This window comes from Trichosurus vulpecula, chromosome 3, assembly GCF_011100635.1.
Source record: "Trichosurus vulpecula isolate mTriVul1 chromosome 3, mTriVul1.pri, whole genome shotgun sequence".
NCBI lineage: Eukaryota > Metazoa > Chordata > Mammalia > Diprotodontia > Phalangeridae > Trichosurus > Trichosurus vulpecula.
Window position 1 is genome coordinate 395,790,602 of NC_050575.1, and position 15,658 is coordinate 395,806,259.

The following is a 15,658-nucleotide window of genomic DNA, read 5'->3' on the forward strand; positions in this document are numbered from 1 at the left end:
CACAGGACACAGGTACTTAATATCCTATGAGCTCATCCTTTATTGAAGGCAGTGAAAGGGAAAATGTTAACTTCTCAAATTCCTCCTACTTATTCTCCCACTTCTTTGGGTATAACCAAAGAATATCTAAAATCATGGAAAGGGAAAAAGGAAGGAGGGCTGTATATTTGGGACCTCAGCTCCAGACCACAGTGTTTAATTAAAAGAAGGAAAGAGAACCATGAAGGAGGAGCTTCCTGACTTCAGTCTTACCCCCAAATTCATGACAGCCAAGTCTTGTATCCTTGCGCCCTTTTCTCTTCCTCACACGCCAGTCCTTGTCTCTGTTCCAGCGCCTGGGTCAGTGTTGACCTTCTTCCTGCAGTCCTGGTTATAGACAGATGAGAGACATGGTCTGCAACTGCTTGTGCCCAGCACTGCCCGGCAATCTCAATCCTCAAAAATCAACTGCCAATCACTCATGTGGTGAACAGGAAGTCTTTATCCATTTGTGGCAACTGTCTGCTCCCCATTTGAATCACGACAACCAAATAGTCCCCCAAATGGCAGTCGAAGGAAAGCGAACCCCAGACCTGTATGTCAGGAAGGATATCTTACAGCTTCCCTGCCCTCTTATTCGACTTTATGCCTTTTGACCACGTGCTCCCAAGAACGCCAGTGCTGAAGGGGGCAGAAGGGAGGGAGAATTACATGCTTCCTACTCGGCTTTTTCTATTTTCTTTATTCTTTCTCCAGCTATTTCTGCTTCCTCTTTTCTATTTTCTGTTGCCTTCTCTCTGTCTCCTGAGGCCCCAGTGTAAATAGCAATTTGGAAAAGATGAGAATTTACGGCACAGGCACATGTTACAGTGGAGAGTGAGTGGCATTAACAAGAATACCACGGTTCCATAAATTACTGAAATGCAACTGTTTGTATGTGCTGTGGAAGTAGGCCATCTCTAACAAGGTCCTTTATTCCTAGAGAGAAGCACCGGGCCTGAAGTCAAAAAGACCTGAGTTCAAATGTGGCCTGGGCAAGTGACCCTGGGCAAGTCACTTAACTGCTGTTTGCCTCAGTTTCTCTGACTGTAAAATAGGGATAATAATACTCCCTCCCTCCCAGGACAGCTATGAGGATCAAATGGGAAATCTGTTAAGCACTTAGCTCAGTGCCTGGTACATAGAAGGCACTTAAATATTTGATTTCTTCCCCCCTTTTCCCAGCAGGTCTTCAGTGAAGCAATGGGAAACATTAACAGATCCATTCAAGACTTCCGGTTGATCCAAAAACTGCAGAGGGCTTGTGAGATCCTCCAGCAGCTGAAGCACTTTGCTTCCCAGTTTTCCAAGACAGTCCAGGTAAGAGAATGAACTGAAGGAGTCAATGGAGGAAGGAAAAGAAAAAAAAAGAAAAGAAAGGGAGAAGGGAGAATAAGAGAAAGTGAGAGTCAGTCTTTTAGTGGAAGCTTTGTCTGTCTCCCAGAGGCTCACACAGGGCTCTGCAGAAAGGGAGCACCTTAAAAAAATGCTTAGTTTTGTTAATTGATGATGGGAAAGACCGGTTAAATTTCAAAAGGAAGGAAAAGAAAACAGGGATTGATTTCTTTCTGCATGGAGGAAAGCACAGATCCAAGGAACTACTGAAGGGAAATATGGAGGCATAAAGGCCATCTTTAGTAGTCAAAGCTGAATTTAGTTTTCCTGTATTTTGTCTAGATTAAATTTGCAAACAAATAGCTATTGCTTCATTTTCAAAAATTTTATCTATTTTAAAGTAAATTTTATTTTTTTTCAATTAATGAAAATCTGCCTTCTCTTCCACCCACCTCCCACTTCAAACCCCCCCTCTCCTCCACCCACACACAGACACACTGAGAACAAAAGAAAAACAAAACAACTCCTGTTAGAAATATGTCTCATCAAGCAAAACAAATTGCCTCATTGGCCATGTACCCGTCTCAATCTGCACCATCCTCATTTTACCAGGAGGTGGGCAACGCATCTCCTCATGAGCCCTATGGAATCACGATTTGTCATTGTGTTGGTTGGGCTTCTGAAGTCTTTCAAAATTGTTTTTACAATAATGTCTAATTGTTTGTCTCATCACTAGTGATTTAGAGCATTTTTAATATGGCTGTTTATAGCTTAGATTTCTTTCTCTGAAAACTGTTCATATCCTTTCACCATTTATAGGAATGGCTTTTATTCTAACAAATTGGAACCCGTTCTCTATGTATTTTATAAATAAGACCTTTACCAGAAAAAATTTCTGTAAAGATTTTTCCCATTTACCTGCTTGTCTTCTAATTTTATCTGAATTGGTTTTGTTTGTACAAAAACTTTTTAATTTTACATGATCAAAATTGGCCATTTCATCTCCGGTGTTTCTCTCTATCTCTTTTTTGGTCATGAACTCTTTTCCTATCCATAAATCTGACAGAAAATTTCTTCTTGCTCCTCCAATTTGTTTATGATATATGTAACCCTTTATGTCTAAGTCATACCTCACTTGGAGCTTATGCTCGTGTATGATATGAGATGCTGGTTTATATTTAGTTTCTCCCAGAGTACTCTTCCCAACATATTTTGTCAAATAGTGACCTCTTACCCCAATAACTGGGACTTCTGTGTTTATCAAATACTAGACTGCTGGGCTCATTTGTTTTTGTATATTGTGTACAATATGAAGAATATATTTTTACAGTATATCTGTCCCACCTATCAGCCTATTTCTTAATCAGTACCAAATTGATCTGTTACAGCTTTGTAGAACAGTTTAGTATCTGGGACTGTTAGGTCCCCTTCATTCTCACTTGGAAAACCTTAAAGCACAAATGTCAGCTATTATCATTAGTGTGACTGAGACCATGAGTGGCAGCTGTACTTCCAGCCTGGGTGAGATGGGGAAATCCTGTGAAGGAAGGAAGGAAAGAAGGAAGGAAGGGAGGAAGGGAGGAAAGGAGGAAGGGAGGAAGGGTTGCTTAGGGCAGTAAAATTAAATGATTTTCCCAGGACCAATATGGAGCAGAGATAGGGTCTGAACCTAGATCTTCCTGTTTAAAGAAGGCCTCTCCATCTACTACACCAGACCAACTCTAGACAGAGAGAACAAAAGCTGCATCGTAGGCAGCTGGGGGCGCTGCAGTGGATAGAGTGCCAGGTGTAGAGTCAGGGAGACCCAAGTTAAAATCCAGCCTCAGACACTTATTAGCAGTGGGCAAATCACTTCCCCTCAGTTTCCTCCTCTGTAAAATGGGGATACTAATAACACCTACCTCCCAGGGTTGTTGTAAGGATAAAATGTAATGATATTTGTAAAGAGCCTGGCAAATAGTAGGGACTATACAAATGTTAGCTGTTATTATTAGTACTTCACACATTATAGGTGCTCAGCAAGTATTTGTCTGTTTGATTTTAAATCAACTTTTCTTCAAGAGAACCCCATTTAAAAAAAAGAATAAGAAGGAGAAAAGAGAATATATTCTATTTCTTTTAGTCTACTACCTAATCTTGTTTAAGGCTCTCATGATTTCTTTTAGCCGATGAGCCCTTTTATTAGCCCATCATTTCTGTTTGGTTTTAATTAAATTAAATTTTTTTTCAGTTAACAAACATCCATTTTCTCCTTTCCCCTTCCCTGTTAAAAACAAAACAAATGTGCATGAAACCCACTCATTTTCAGGACTATTCATTTCCTCTGCCAGCTGAATCAGCAGTGACAATTTTCTTTGGATTCCTTTCTTTTTGTTACATTCAACATTCTATCCTCCTGGCCCTCAAAGGTTGACCCACTGCTTTTGAACAAAATACAATGAGAACTCTTCCCTATTAAAGAACATAAAAGAGGATTTTCAAATTATATTATATCAAATTATAATATTATTTATGTCCTTTAGAATATCAGGGGATTTTAGTCCTAAGAAATCTGTGTGGCATTTCTAAAGTATCTTGTATTCCCCAGAGGAATACACACAAGCCAGTTACAAAAAAGTTCAGGGATGGTGTGTGTGTGTGTGTGTGTGTGTGTGCACTTATTTTTTTTTTAATATTTCCAGACCAGTGCCACCAATCCCCTTCTCTACCCGAGTGAGCAGTTGCTGAAGGTCCAGTCTCCGAGTGGGAATCCTTTCAGTCTGAAAACTTTCATGACTCTCTGCCCCTTTGACTCCTTCAACTCCTTCGACTATGACCTGAAAGGTTCTGGAATGAGTAGGATTGAGGCCCTGCAGGATTCGAAGCAGGTGGGAGCAGAATCTTTAGCTACTGGGTCTGAATGCCAATTCTTTTCACTCTCTGGAGATCCTGGAGCCACATGTTCTCCCACTGGGGATTTTAGAACAATTCTACCATGGGAATCACTGCTATAGAAACTACACACTGAAATCTTCCAGGGTCCCACACCCCAACCATTCATCAATACTATTCTTCTTAATACCACTGAAATCTCATACCCAGAAAGTGAGCAGTTAGAGAACAAATAACCATCTTTTTTCTTAAAAAATTAAGTATTCTCTCTTGTGGTATTTCTAGGGTCAGCCTTGGCTCTAGGTCAAGGAGACATTTCCTTGATAATCTCTCTTACTTGGTAATGGTTGGTCTATCTTTAGTCAGTCTGGGGGATCTCTTTTATGGGGTCTCATGACCAAAATGTACCTTTTTGGTCATCTTTGCTTGAGACTTGGTTTTCCCTCCAGATCAATACTGTCATTTCAATCATGTACTGGTAGCGAGGAGGATGAGACTCAAGGCAGATGGTATTTCCCTTCAAATGTAGATGGAAGACCCATTAGAGACATCTTTGCTAGCCCTGGGGAAGATCCAGGAGGCCCTCCTTCTGGCCAGTCAGCCTTCCGAGTCTTCAGTGATAGTGACCTCTTCTCTTGCCACTCTGATGCTAATAAGGTAATGGAGAAGGGAGGAAGGGGGAAACTCCCTCTAGAGCTCTGGTTTTCAGAAGAAAAAAAAATGTTTCCATCTTCCTTTTCTTCCTCTTAGCCAAAATATATCAACTTTGCCTTCAAGTTCTTATACTCTTGGTTACCCGGCACCTATTCATTTAGGCTTCCCATCAGCCACTGCATTGGACAATCTTCTGAGTAAACACCAAAGTGTAAACGTTCAGGTGAGTGTGAAGTTGTTCCTGAACAGAAACGTCCCTTCTAATGGCCAAAGGTAAAGTATTATATAAATGTGACATTATTATTACAAATATAAGCTGGCCAGAACACACAAACCCTGTAGAAATGTACAGGAGCAGAGATGCTTATATGCTACAAGCTTCTGAATTTAACTGAAGGCCTGTGCTCAGTGAGAAGCAGCCTGGCAACAGGGGAAGTATAGTGGGCCAGCCTCAGAGTCATGAAGACCTGAGTTCAAATCTGGACACACTGGCTGTATGACACTGGGGCAAGGCTCTTGACCTCTTAGTGCTTGCCAGCATGCATTAATAGAATGAGTTGCCTCATCTGGGAATTCCCCATATCAGTGAAATCACATGTCAAGTTCCTATACCTATCTGTATTCTGTGTCATGATTTGAATGATTTCAACAGGTTGCCCTCTAAAACCTACTCATCTTCCTGAGTTCAAATCTGGCCCCAGACACTTCCTAGCTGTGCGACCCTGGGCAAGTCACTGAACTCTGTTTGCCTCAGTTTCCTCATCTGTAAAATGAGTTAGAGAAGGAAATGGCAAACCACTCCAAACCACACCACTGCCAAGAAAACCCCAAATGGGGTCACAGAAGAGTTAGACATGACTGAAAAATGACTATACAACACATAACCTCTATTCAGAGCCATAACTAGGTGAGGGTGACTGGGATTATGCCCTAATATGCCAACATCTAAGACCATGCTTGTGATATTCTTAGCTTAATTTCCTCTTACTTCAAACTGACCCAGCCCAGAGCCACCACCCTCAAGGTTCCCTGGCAGTTCCACTTCTCTTCCGAGCCTTTCTTCTACCACTACACCTCCTACCTTCCAGATTCTAAGCTTACCTCCTGAAATTTAGGGGAATCAGAGGTCCAGGGTCATTGCCTCCTCAACTGCATTCACCTTGGATACAAGGATACCTAGTTATGGCTCTGCCATTGAGAAAAATCTGAATAATGGTTGACACAGCACATGATCCTATCAGTAGATAGCATTTATTTCTGTGGTCTCCTAATTAACTTTAGGCACATCATTTGCCCTTACCCTAGAGAGCAACAGTGTTTACCACTCAGCAAAAAGGCAAGTCTCTAGGTTCGTGGTGAGATGGAGTCAAAACAGTGTGACTCATCTTTTATTAATTTCATTTTCATTCCATTCTGTGTGACAATGAGAGAAATGTTTGTATTTAATTTCAGAAGATATTACTATAAATCTCCTCAACATTTACTCTAACTTCTGATGCCTGATATCTGTCACTGTATGCCCTCTGCTGAGGTTATAACAGTGGTTTTCTCTTTGTCTTTAGGTTACTGGGCTGGCTTTTAATCCCTTCAAGAAGTTTGATGAGCAGGATATTGTTGGAAGTATTGGAAACGTGTTACTCACCTCTAATCATAAATCTCTTCAAATCCAAGACCTGTTGGAAGAGGCAGAGGTATATCTTGAGTGTCAGACCCCAAGCAACAATAGGAGAGAATGAAAGGACTTAGCCACTGAGGAAAGAAATTGTTTTAATTGAATGGCAGTTACCTTGGTTATTTACATTCTTACTATGGAGGCTCTAACAAAAAGATGTAGTACCTTAGACCTGGAGGAAAAAACCTCAAGACTCAAAGTCCGCCACAGTCCATCACATCTATTCCTTGCTGTGAAATCATGTTGTTGTTTTTTTATTCATGGCTTATGGTACTCGTATTAGTGTCTAAACGGACCTATATGGGCAACCAGTACAACTCTTGTTCTAGGATGTCTTACTGGATAATGGGACACTTACCTCCTTAGGTCTAACTATATTCTTGAGTCTTAGAACATTGATGTCTGATAAATATTAAAGTGGGAGGTGAAGCAAAGATTATTTATTACCTTTATTAACTCAATTGAAAATGACTCCAGGGCATTAATGAACAGCCTCAAATCCTTGTATCCTGACAACAAATCTTTTCTTATTGTAGATAATACTCTGGAGAGATGACAACATAGAAACCTATCCCACCAGCTTCAACCTCAGTACAGACTGCTTTGTGATCACAATAAACATCACTTCCCTAGAGGAATCTCTGATAGTCTGGGTAGAGCCTGAAAATCCTCTTTCTATCACACTCTACCTTGGCTTCCAGTATCAACCTAATGTTACTCATTTTCATCTGAACATCACCCTCCCAAAGGAACAGGTGTGGGAGAAAGGTAAAATCCCGTCAATTATATTATAGTTCAAGAGTTTCAGAAGTGGAAGGAACTTCAGAGGCCATCTATGAAATAGATTGGTATTTCACTAAATCCATAAATTAATTTAGGTAGTATTATCATATTTATTATATTGGCATAGCCTAGCCATAAAAGAATGTTAACTGAAATAGAATATTGGGGAGAGAGGCAAAGTAGAGAGGGAGAGCAATCGTGAGGGGGGCACAGAGAGGAACTTGCGTAGGGGAATTTGTTTGTAGGGAGGCCTAACAGAAAGAATGCTTAAGATGTCTGCACTCCCTGGATTGGTGATGAGTACCTTGTTAAATCTTACCTCCTGGTATCCTAATAATAATGTTCCAAATAGATATTTTGGTATTGCCTTTGAGGAAGAGAGTTTATTATATTTTGCAAATCTACCTTGGAAATATGTATACGTATTCATAGCAGCTGCTATGGATATTGCATTGGCAGTATACCTAGTCATAAGAGTGATTATCTTTCCAATAAGTAAAATCCCCTTAAAAAAAAAAGCTTTGTAGTTGTACTTAAATAAATCTTACATGCTTTGTGGTAGATGAACTCCTAGGTATTTATGCATTTCTAGTTATTTTAATGGAATTTCTCTTATAGTATTTTCTTCCTGTTTTTTGCTGATACTTATAAAAATATTAATGATTTTTGTGGATTTTTGTTGCATTCTCTTACCATAGTGAAACAATTAGTCATCTCAATTTCTTTGCTGATTCATAAGGGTTTTCTAAGTTGACCATCATGTCATCTGCATATATGGACAATTTCTCTCTGCTCATGTTTTATACTTTTCATTTTATTCTGTCTTATTGCTATAACAAGAATTTCTAGAATTATGTCAAATAAATAATGGAGAGGAAAGACCTCTTTGCTTCACCCATTTGCATTGAGAAAACTTCTAGTGTTTTTTGCAAACAATGCTGGCTCTTGGTTTTACATATATGCTTTTGAGAATATTAGAGAAGAGCTCTTCCATATGGGTATGCTATTTAGGGTTTTTCTATAAATGAGTGTTGTATCTTGTCAAAGCTTTTTCTGTATTTTTTGAAATAAGTGTATATTTTGTTAATTTTGTTGTTTACATTATTGTACCAATTATTTCCCTAATGTTGTATCATCCTTGCATTCCCAGTATGAATCCAACTTTCACATAGTGAATTATTTTCTGAATGTATTGATATAGTTTCTGATCAAGGACTTATTTACTGCATTAATATTCATTAAGAATAATAACTGAGATTTATATAGTACATATTCTGTGTCAGGTACCTTACAATCATTCTCTCATTTTGATCCTCACAACCACCCTGGGAAGTAGGTGCTATTACTATCCCTATTCACTAGATGAGGAAAGTGAGATTAACTGAATTGCCCAGGGTCACACAGCTAGTAAATGTCCAAAGCCAGATTTGAACTCAAGTCTTCTTGAGTCCAGGTCCTGTGCTCTATGCTACCCATTGAACTATATTCTCTTTCCCTGTCTTGTCTCTCCCTAGTTTGCCTATGAGGACTATTATTTGTCTCATAAGAGGAGATTGATACTCTCCATTTTTTAGGATATTTTTGTTTCATCATTGTTAATTATTTCTTAAACATGTAATATAATTCATGTATAAATTCATCTAATCCAGGGTTTTTAATCTCCTTTTTAGTTCATTTGTTGTTTGCTCAATTGCTTTTTCAGAGATTGAATTATTTGGTGTTTCTATTTCTCATTTTCTTGGTTTGGATTTTTTTTTAAATCCTCATCAACTTCCACTAGTCCTAGAAGCTAGGAAGACCTGGGTACAAGTCCTTCCTCTAACATATACTGGCTCTGTGACTATAGGAAAGACTCTTTGGTGCTCTAGGCAGTTCTCAAAAATTATAGGTTGGGGAGATGGTACCAACCTGCACTGGTAGAGGGATTTTCTTCACTTGGGATTTTACGCCAATGAAATCACAGGTTCAATGCCTCTCTTTAATCCTCCCCTTTTGAAGCTCGGATAAGAATGTAGCACCTAGTTATCCCTGCTCCTCCTACACGTCCACACTTCCCATCTATTGTATTCCATTGACCTTAATTTGTGATGTTCCTCTCCAGTATAATTTTCATTCTTTGCCCTTCTTTATTTTTTCCCTTTTAAGACACTCCAGAAAATATTCCCAAGAACATTAGCTGTCAAGCAGCAAGGTATAAAGGGAAGTATTCGGTAAAGCTGGTCTGGATCCGAACCTTTCCCTTTATCTCTTATTCCTTTTGATTTCCTGATAGACTCCCTTTGAACCTATAACTCCTTCTTCAAACCTCTCCAAGCCTTACCCCACCCGGGGTTCTCAACTGCTTTTTTCCCCCTAGTGGGAATTAGTAGCAAAACACACAACTTTGTCTTTTTGTAGGAAATGGTCTTCAGAAGCATCTAGACCCCACCCCATCAGAGGTCATTACAAAACTTTTGTCTCATCTTCTTCCAACTCTGTAAAGCTGCTTTACAACGTGGCCATGTCATTCCTTTTCTGCTATTGCACCTACCCCTGCTTACCTCTCAATGTTCTGTTCTTACCAACCACAAGCTGGGAAGCTTCATCCAGAAGAAGGAATGGAATGGAACCAACATTTGTTAAGCATCTACTCTGTGCCACACACTGTGCTAAGTGCCTTACAAATACTCTCTCATTGGATGAGGGGAAATTGGAAGCCTCTCATTCACCTCCCTTCTTGAGAACTGAGCAATCCTTACCCAAGCTTCTCTATCCTACCCTTTCCTCTCCCCCATCTAAAGCTATTGTTCTGTATTATCTCACCACTTAGAATCTTGAGTCACTTTAAGGAATGAGGTGTTTTCCCCCTGAAATACCACTTCCCTCCTGCCACCTACTTACCTCTTAACTATTCTTATTAGACCTTTTTGAGCTTTCTTTGAATGTCTCAGATAATATATGAGCTTTTTTTTTTCTTTGTTTAAAGTAAATAGCAGGTAGCACTGAGGAGATAGGCTGAACTGTCAATCATCTTCTGAGTTGGAGGAGGCAAGTGCTTCCTGTGGTTAGAGTTTCCCTAGCAGCTCCCTCCGCATCATTGACTTTCTCTTTCCAAGTGTATGGTGGAACGATGTTGGCTGTGTCAACCGAACCATCCTCTGACCTGTGGATGGCTGGAGCCGAACAAAGTGGGCTAGAGACAGGAGAGTCAGGAATCAAGCAGAAGTTTAATTTCAAATGAGGGAAATGGCTTGCAAGCAAGGATACATGTGCCAAGGCCCCCTCCCGGGGCAGGGGGACCTGCTTTAGTGGGGCTGGCCCTTGATTTATATATTTGTTGCTGGACAAAGAGTCAGGGTAGTATAGCAACAACAGTAAGGCACAATAGCAACATTGAGACAAGGTTGTGTAGTGACAAACAGTCCATTGAGAGCAGGGCTTTGTGTCTGGGGCTGTTGGCACTTACCTGAAGGGACCATCAGTTCTGGAAGGTGAGTGCAAAGCATTTTTGTTATACCAAGCTCAGGGCACATCTTGCTTGCTGGGCCTTAGCTCTGGAAATGGGTGTCTCCTAATAGTATCTTAACAGCTATTTTGTCTTTGCCCACGCAGTCTAGGTAATCCACATAAGTCTGTCTAGATACAGCTCGAAGGGAGGCAGGAATAGGCATCTTTAGCATATCCTCCCCCCACTCTTTTCAAGGGAGATTTTGATCCCTGCCAGGAAAGTTGGAGCCAGAAGCTGGCCACTCTGCTCTCCTCAGACAGAGGGGATACTAGGCTAGAATTATATCTATTTACTCCCTTAAATATTATTAGTCTAGGAGAAATGATACTTAGGTTCAAGCTACAGTTTCTGATCACTCTTCTTTAACAGGAAAGGAGGACCTCAAGTTCTCTATCCAAGGCTTGATTCTCTTTTCACCAAATGTCAGTTCCACAATGAATACACATAGCAAATAGACAAATCCATTTATCCAAGTCAATAGCAAAAAAGAAATCAGAGAAAGAATACATATGAAAATATATACCAGACAATATATACCAGCTCTCCCTCTGGGAGTGAGATAACTCAGCTCAACCAAGAGAGTCCTGGATCCCACCCAAAGGGAAATTCCTTGAAGTCTCTAGTGTAGCAAGCTAGGGCTGGGGTCATGACAGAGACTCCCTACTTCTCTACATGTCAGCTTCTTCCCAGAGTCTTTGATAGTGTTCATGGACCTGAAAAGAGGTTGGAATCATGCCTCTTCTCTCTCAAAAATATAATGCAGAAGAGCCAAGAGTCTCTATTCTTTCCCACTCCCACCAACTCCCCATTACTCCCCCCCCATCCCCATAGGCAATCTCTACCAATAAGGAGAGTCTCATACAATTGGCCCTTTGAATCAAGGGTTTCATAAGCAACCTGTTCCTTTTGTGGAATGTAGTTTTCTTTTCAAAATTCTACTGTACACAGAATAGTCACTACCTTGGGGAAAAAAGGAAAGTGAAAAAGTGCCTGTACCTTGCTTCCTTCAGAGTCTAGGATGCTTCCCAACTTGTGGTTTTTAGAGGTATCTGGATTCCAAAGTCATTGTCAGGCTTGTAGTAGTTCAATTTCAAACCTCTGCTTTGCCCTAACTCCCCACCAAGGTCAGCTTCTACTGATCAGATGGTCTTCTGACTCCAAACACGGAATGCTCTCTTCTTTCTACCAGTCTCTGTCTGTAAGCTTTAAGTAGGATATAATGCATAGCTCTGGATTTCTGTTGATGAACAGTTTATTGCATTTAGAGGCTTAAAAAGAGGCATTTAAAACAAAGGTTAATGCTTCTCAATCCCAGAGGGAAGCAAGTGGGTTTAAAGTGAGTAAATGACCCACAATACATTTAACTGTCTCCAGAGAAAGGGAAAAGGGAGGAGGAAAGTAAAGTTAATTTATCTTCTAAGCCCTAGAAGAACCAATGGTGGTGAATTCACTGAGGACATAGTTTTTGCTTGAAACATCATCACTGCGTCTCAGATTAGATTTACTGGTTTCTTCTATAAAAGTTTATTTCTATTTCTATTTCTTTAATATTTTTGATACTTTCACTTAATTCTCTGATTGTTCTTCTGAGTCATTTTTGAGGTTTTTAGAGTTTCTCTATTATCATTTCAGGGCTCCTGTATTAGCAAGGCAATAAACACAACATCGATGATAATTGTGAATATGCCTACGTAATTCTATATTGCAAAATATGAGAGACTCTCCACATAGAAGTTAGAAGTAAAACATTTATTCAGATACCAGAGGACCAAATCCCATAACCAATAAGTCCATCCCATCCAAGCAGCAACCACTTTCCAAAACCATTAAGCCCACTTTATCATAACAGCAAAGAACTTAAAACACAACATCACTGCATGGAGCCTTGCCATCCCATAACCTTCCGCCCCTCTGCTGGGGCCTTGCCACCAACAATCACTCATAGCACAGCACATATCTGCTCTTACCCTCAGCTCTAATTACTCTCTCCTCACATTTCCTGTTACACACTTTCCTTTTCCTCTCAGCAAGCTCCTCCCACCTTACAACTCCTTGGAGAATTTGTTCTATTATCAAAGCCATTCATAACCTAGCCCCCTTCTCCTTTTCCAGTTTTCTTACACCCTGCTCCCCACGTTCCCTCTTTGATCCAGTGACACTGGCCTCCAGGCTGTTCCATCACTAAGACACTCCATTAACTCCCACCATTTTCTCTGGCTATCTCCTATGCCTGGAATGCTCTCCGGCTTCTTTTAAGTCCCAACTAAAATCCCACCTTCTATAGCAAGGCTTCTAAAACCTTTCTTAATTCCAGTACCTTCCCTCTGTTAATTATTTCCCATTTATCCTGTATATAGCTTGCTTTGTATACACTCATTTGCATGCAGTCTCCCCCATTAGATTGTAAGCTCCTTGATGGCAGGGACTGTCTTTTGCCTCTTTTTGGATCCCTACTCCTTAGTGCAGTCAGTGCCTGGCACATTACAGGCATTTAATAAATGTTTATTGATTGATTATCTTCATCTTCCTAAGGGGATTTTTACCCAATTCCCTTTGCTGCAAAGAACTTGTCCATTGAGAAGGCTCTTTTTAAAAAAAAATTGTTCAGTTTTTGCCTTTTCATTTAGCAGACTTTCTATGGAATCATTGCTGAAAATGTGCTTAGCCTCAATCCTTTCCCTTCCAAAAGCCTAGTGATATTGTTCCCTACCACCAGCCCTTAACACATATTCTCTTTTCTCTCAGACCACCAAGATCAGATGACCTCTATGTCTCTTAAAGGGTGAAGATGAGCACCGGCCCTGAAATCAGGAAGACCTGAATTCAAATCTGATCTCAGACACTTGACACACTTACTAGCTGTGTGACCTTGGGCAAGTCACTTAACCCCAATTGCCCTGCCTTCCCCCTATTAAAAAAAAGTAAAGGGTGAAGATGACCACCAGGGACATTGCTGCAAGGAGACTCTGAGAAGCCGCCATGGTTTGGCCTATTTTATCTTTATCGTTTCCAATCTTCTGGGCTCAACCTTCACACTGCACTCTTTGACATTCTTCCACATTCTTGCCCCTTGACTGTCTTCCATAGCTGACTCCTTTCCTTTTTTTTCCAGGTCTTAGAGCTGGTTTGATTCATGAATTGCAACTTACTCTGGGAACAGGGTTTCCCTTTAGGACACTGCCAAGGGGTTACCTCCAAAAGTTAGTGCCTACAATTACAGCAGCCATGAGGGTTTTCAGGGTTACCTCAGGCTGTGTAAGCAGGGGAGACCAGGGGAGACCAGGGGAGACCAGGGGTGGGAATACTACAGGAGATCCAAGAATTACAGGCTGGTGAGCTAGTCTTCCGTCATTTTTTTTTCTGTAAGACTTACCATGTGGAGGACTCTTTAACATTTCCTTTCTTCAAATGCTGAATTTTCTACATCTCTCTACCTGTACTAGCAGGGGTAAGGGGAAAAATGGTCCCAGATTCTCTCTCTGTCATCTTCCTAGAATTCCCCATTGGACTCATCTTGAGTAACACTGTCCTCCAACCCCAGTCTTTTTCATCTGGTTCGACATACCTGCCTTATCTTGTGTTTATGGAGTTGATGTTTTGAAACCAAATCTAATACATCTATCCTTCTCTCCTATGAAAAGCTGCTATACTTCCAGCCTGGGCAAGAAAGGGAGACTTAGTCTCAAAACAAATGAAGAACATGTAGGAGAGCGAAGGAGTCATAGGGTGGTAGAGATGGAAGGAGAGGCAGCATGTGTAGTCAGAGTCCTGCATTTGGAGTTAAATGGCCTGTGTTTGAGTCCCAACTATGTGACTTTGGGCTGTGCCAGTTTCCTTGTCTGTAAAATGTGAGGGCTGAACTAGCTGGCCCTTAAAACACTTTCACTGCTAAAAATACAATTCTTAAGTAACATCTGGCATGTGGTGGGACCTGGGATATTTTACTGTTCCTAATATTAATTTGTGCCCCTGAAGTAATTGTGCTTACAATTTGTTTCTGAAGAGGTAACCAAATCCTGTTCTCTGTTCTAAGATGAGAAGTACTCGTGGGTGCTTTCTCCAGAAAGTCTGCAACATGGAACAGGTACCTACTATATAACAGCTGTGGTGAACAAAGGCAAGAAGGACTCAAAGCAGACATTCCTGAGATTCTCAGTCACCACGGCTACCACTCAGTGTTATTTCTGGGATCATCACAACAAGACATGGAAGAGTGATGGCTGCCAAGTAAGAAAGAGAGATTTATTCCAGCCTCTGGGGAATCTCAACTACCTATAAAGCCAGTACCCCTGATAAATCATTATGGAGAGCATAGCAGAAAGAAAAACCCTGGGGCTAGACTGGAGTGCAGAAGGAAGGAGAGTACTGTACAGAGGTGTTTGGGACTAGCTTGGGGGGGGGGGCTGGAAGGAAATTGGGAAATAGCTATTTTTTGTGGCTCTTTTCTGCTTTCTTCTTGCCTTTTTAATAGTCACATTTGAGAAACGCTGAATACAACTGATCATTCTGGATAATGCTCAGGAAATATAGGACCAGTATAGAATGGGCCTGGAAAATGTATAAATCTCTATGCTACCCATGGGAAGAGGGGTCATTCCAGTTTGACAAACGTGAATTAAGTGAGCTAAGACATGTAAAGCGCTGTATAAATGTTAGCTGCTGCTACTACTACTGCTACTGCTACCACTACTGCTACTACTACTACTAGTGCTACTACTACTACCACTACTACTGCTACTACTACTACTACTGCTGCTACTACTACTACTGCTACTACTACTAGTGCTACTACTACTACTACCACTACTACTACTACTACCACTGCTACTACTACTACC

General features: G+C 40.7%; 1 protein-coding gene across 1 annotated transcript in view; it reads left to right on the plus strand.

The window, feature by feature from the left end:
• Positions 1-1,221: 1,221 nt before the first annotated feature.
• PKD1L3 (polycystin 1 like 3, transient receptor potential channel interacting) overlaps positions 1,222-15,658 on the plus strand; it is a 50,974-nt gene continuing 36,537 nt past the window's right edge. The window contains exons 1-3 of the mRNA XM_036750072.1: positions 1,222-1,338; positions 4,074-4,220; positions 6,441-6,569. Coding sequence (XP_036605967.1) covers positions 1,222-1,338; positions 4,074-4,220; positions 6,441-6,569 — 393 coding nt within the window. The remainder of the gene's footprint in view (positions 1,339-4,073; positions 4,221-6,440; positions 6,570-15,658) is intronic.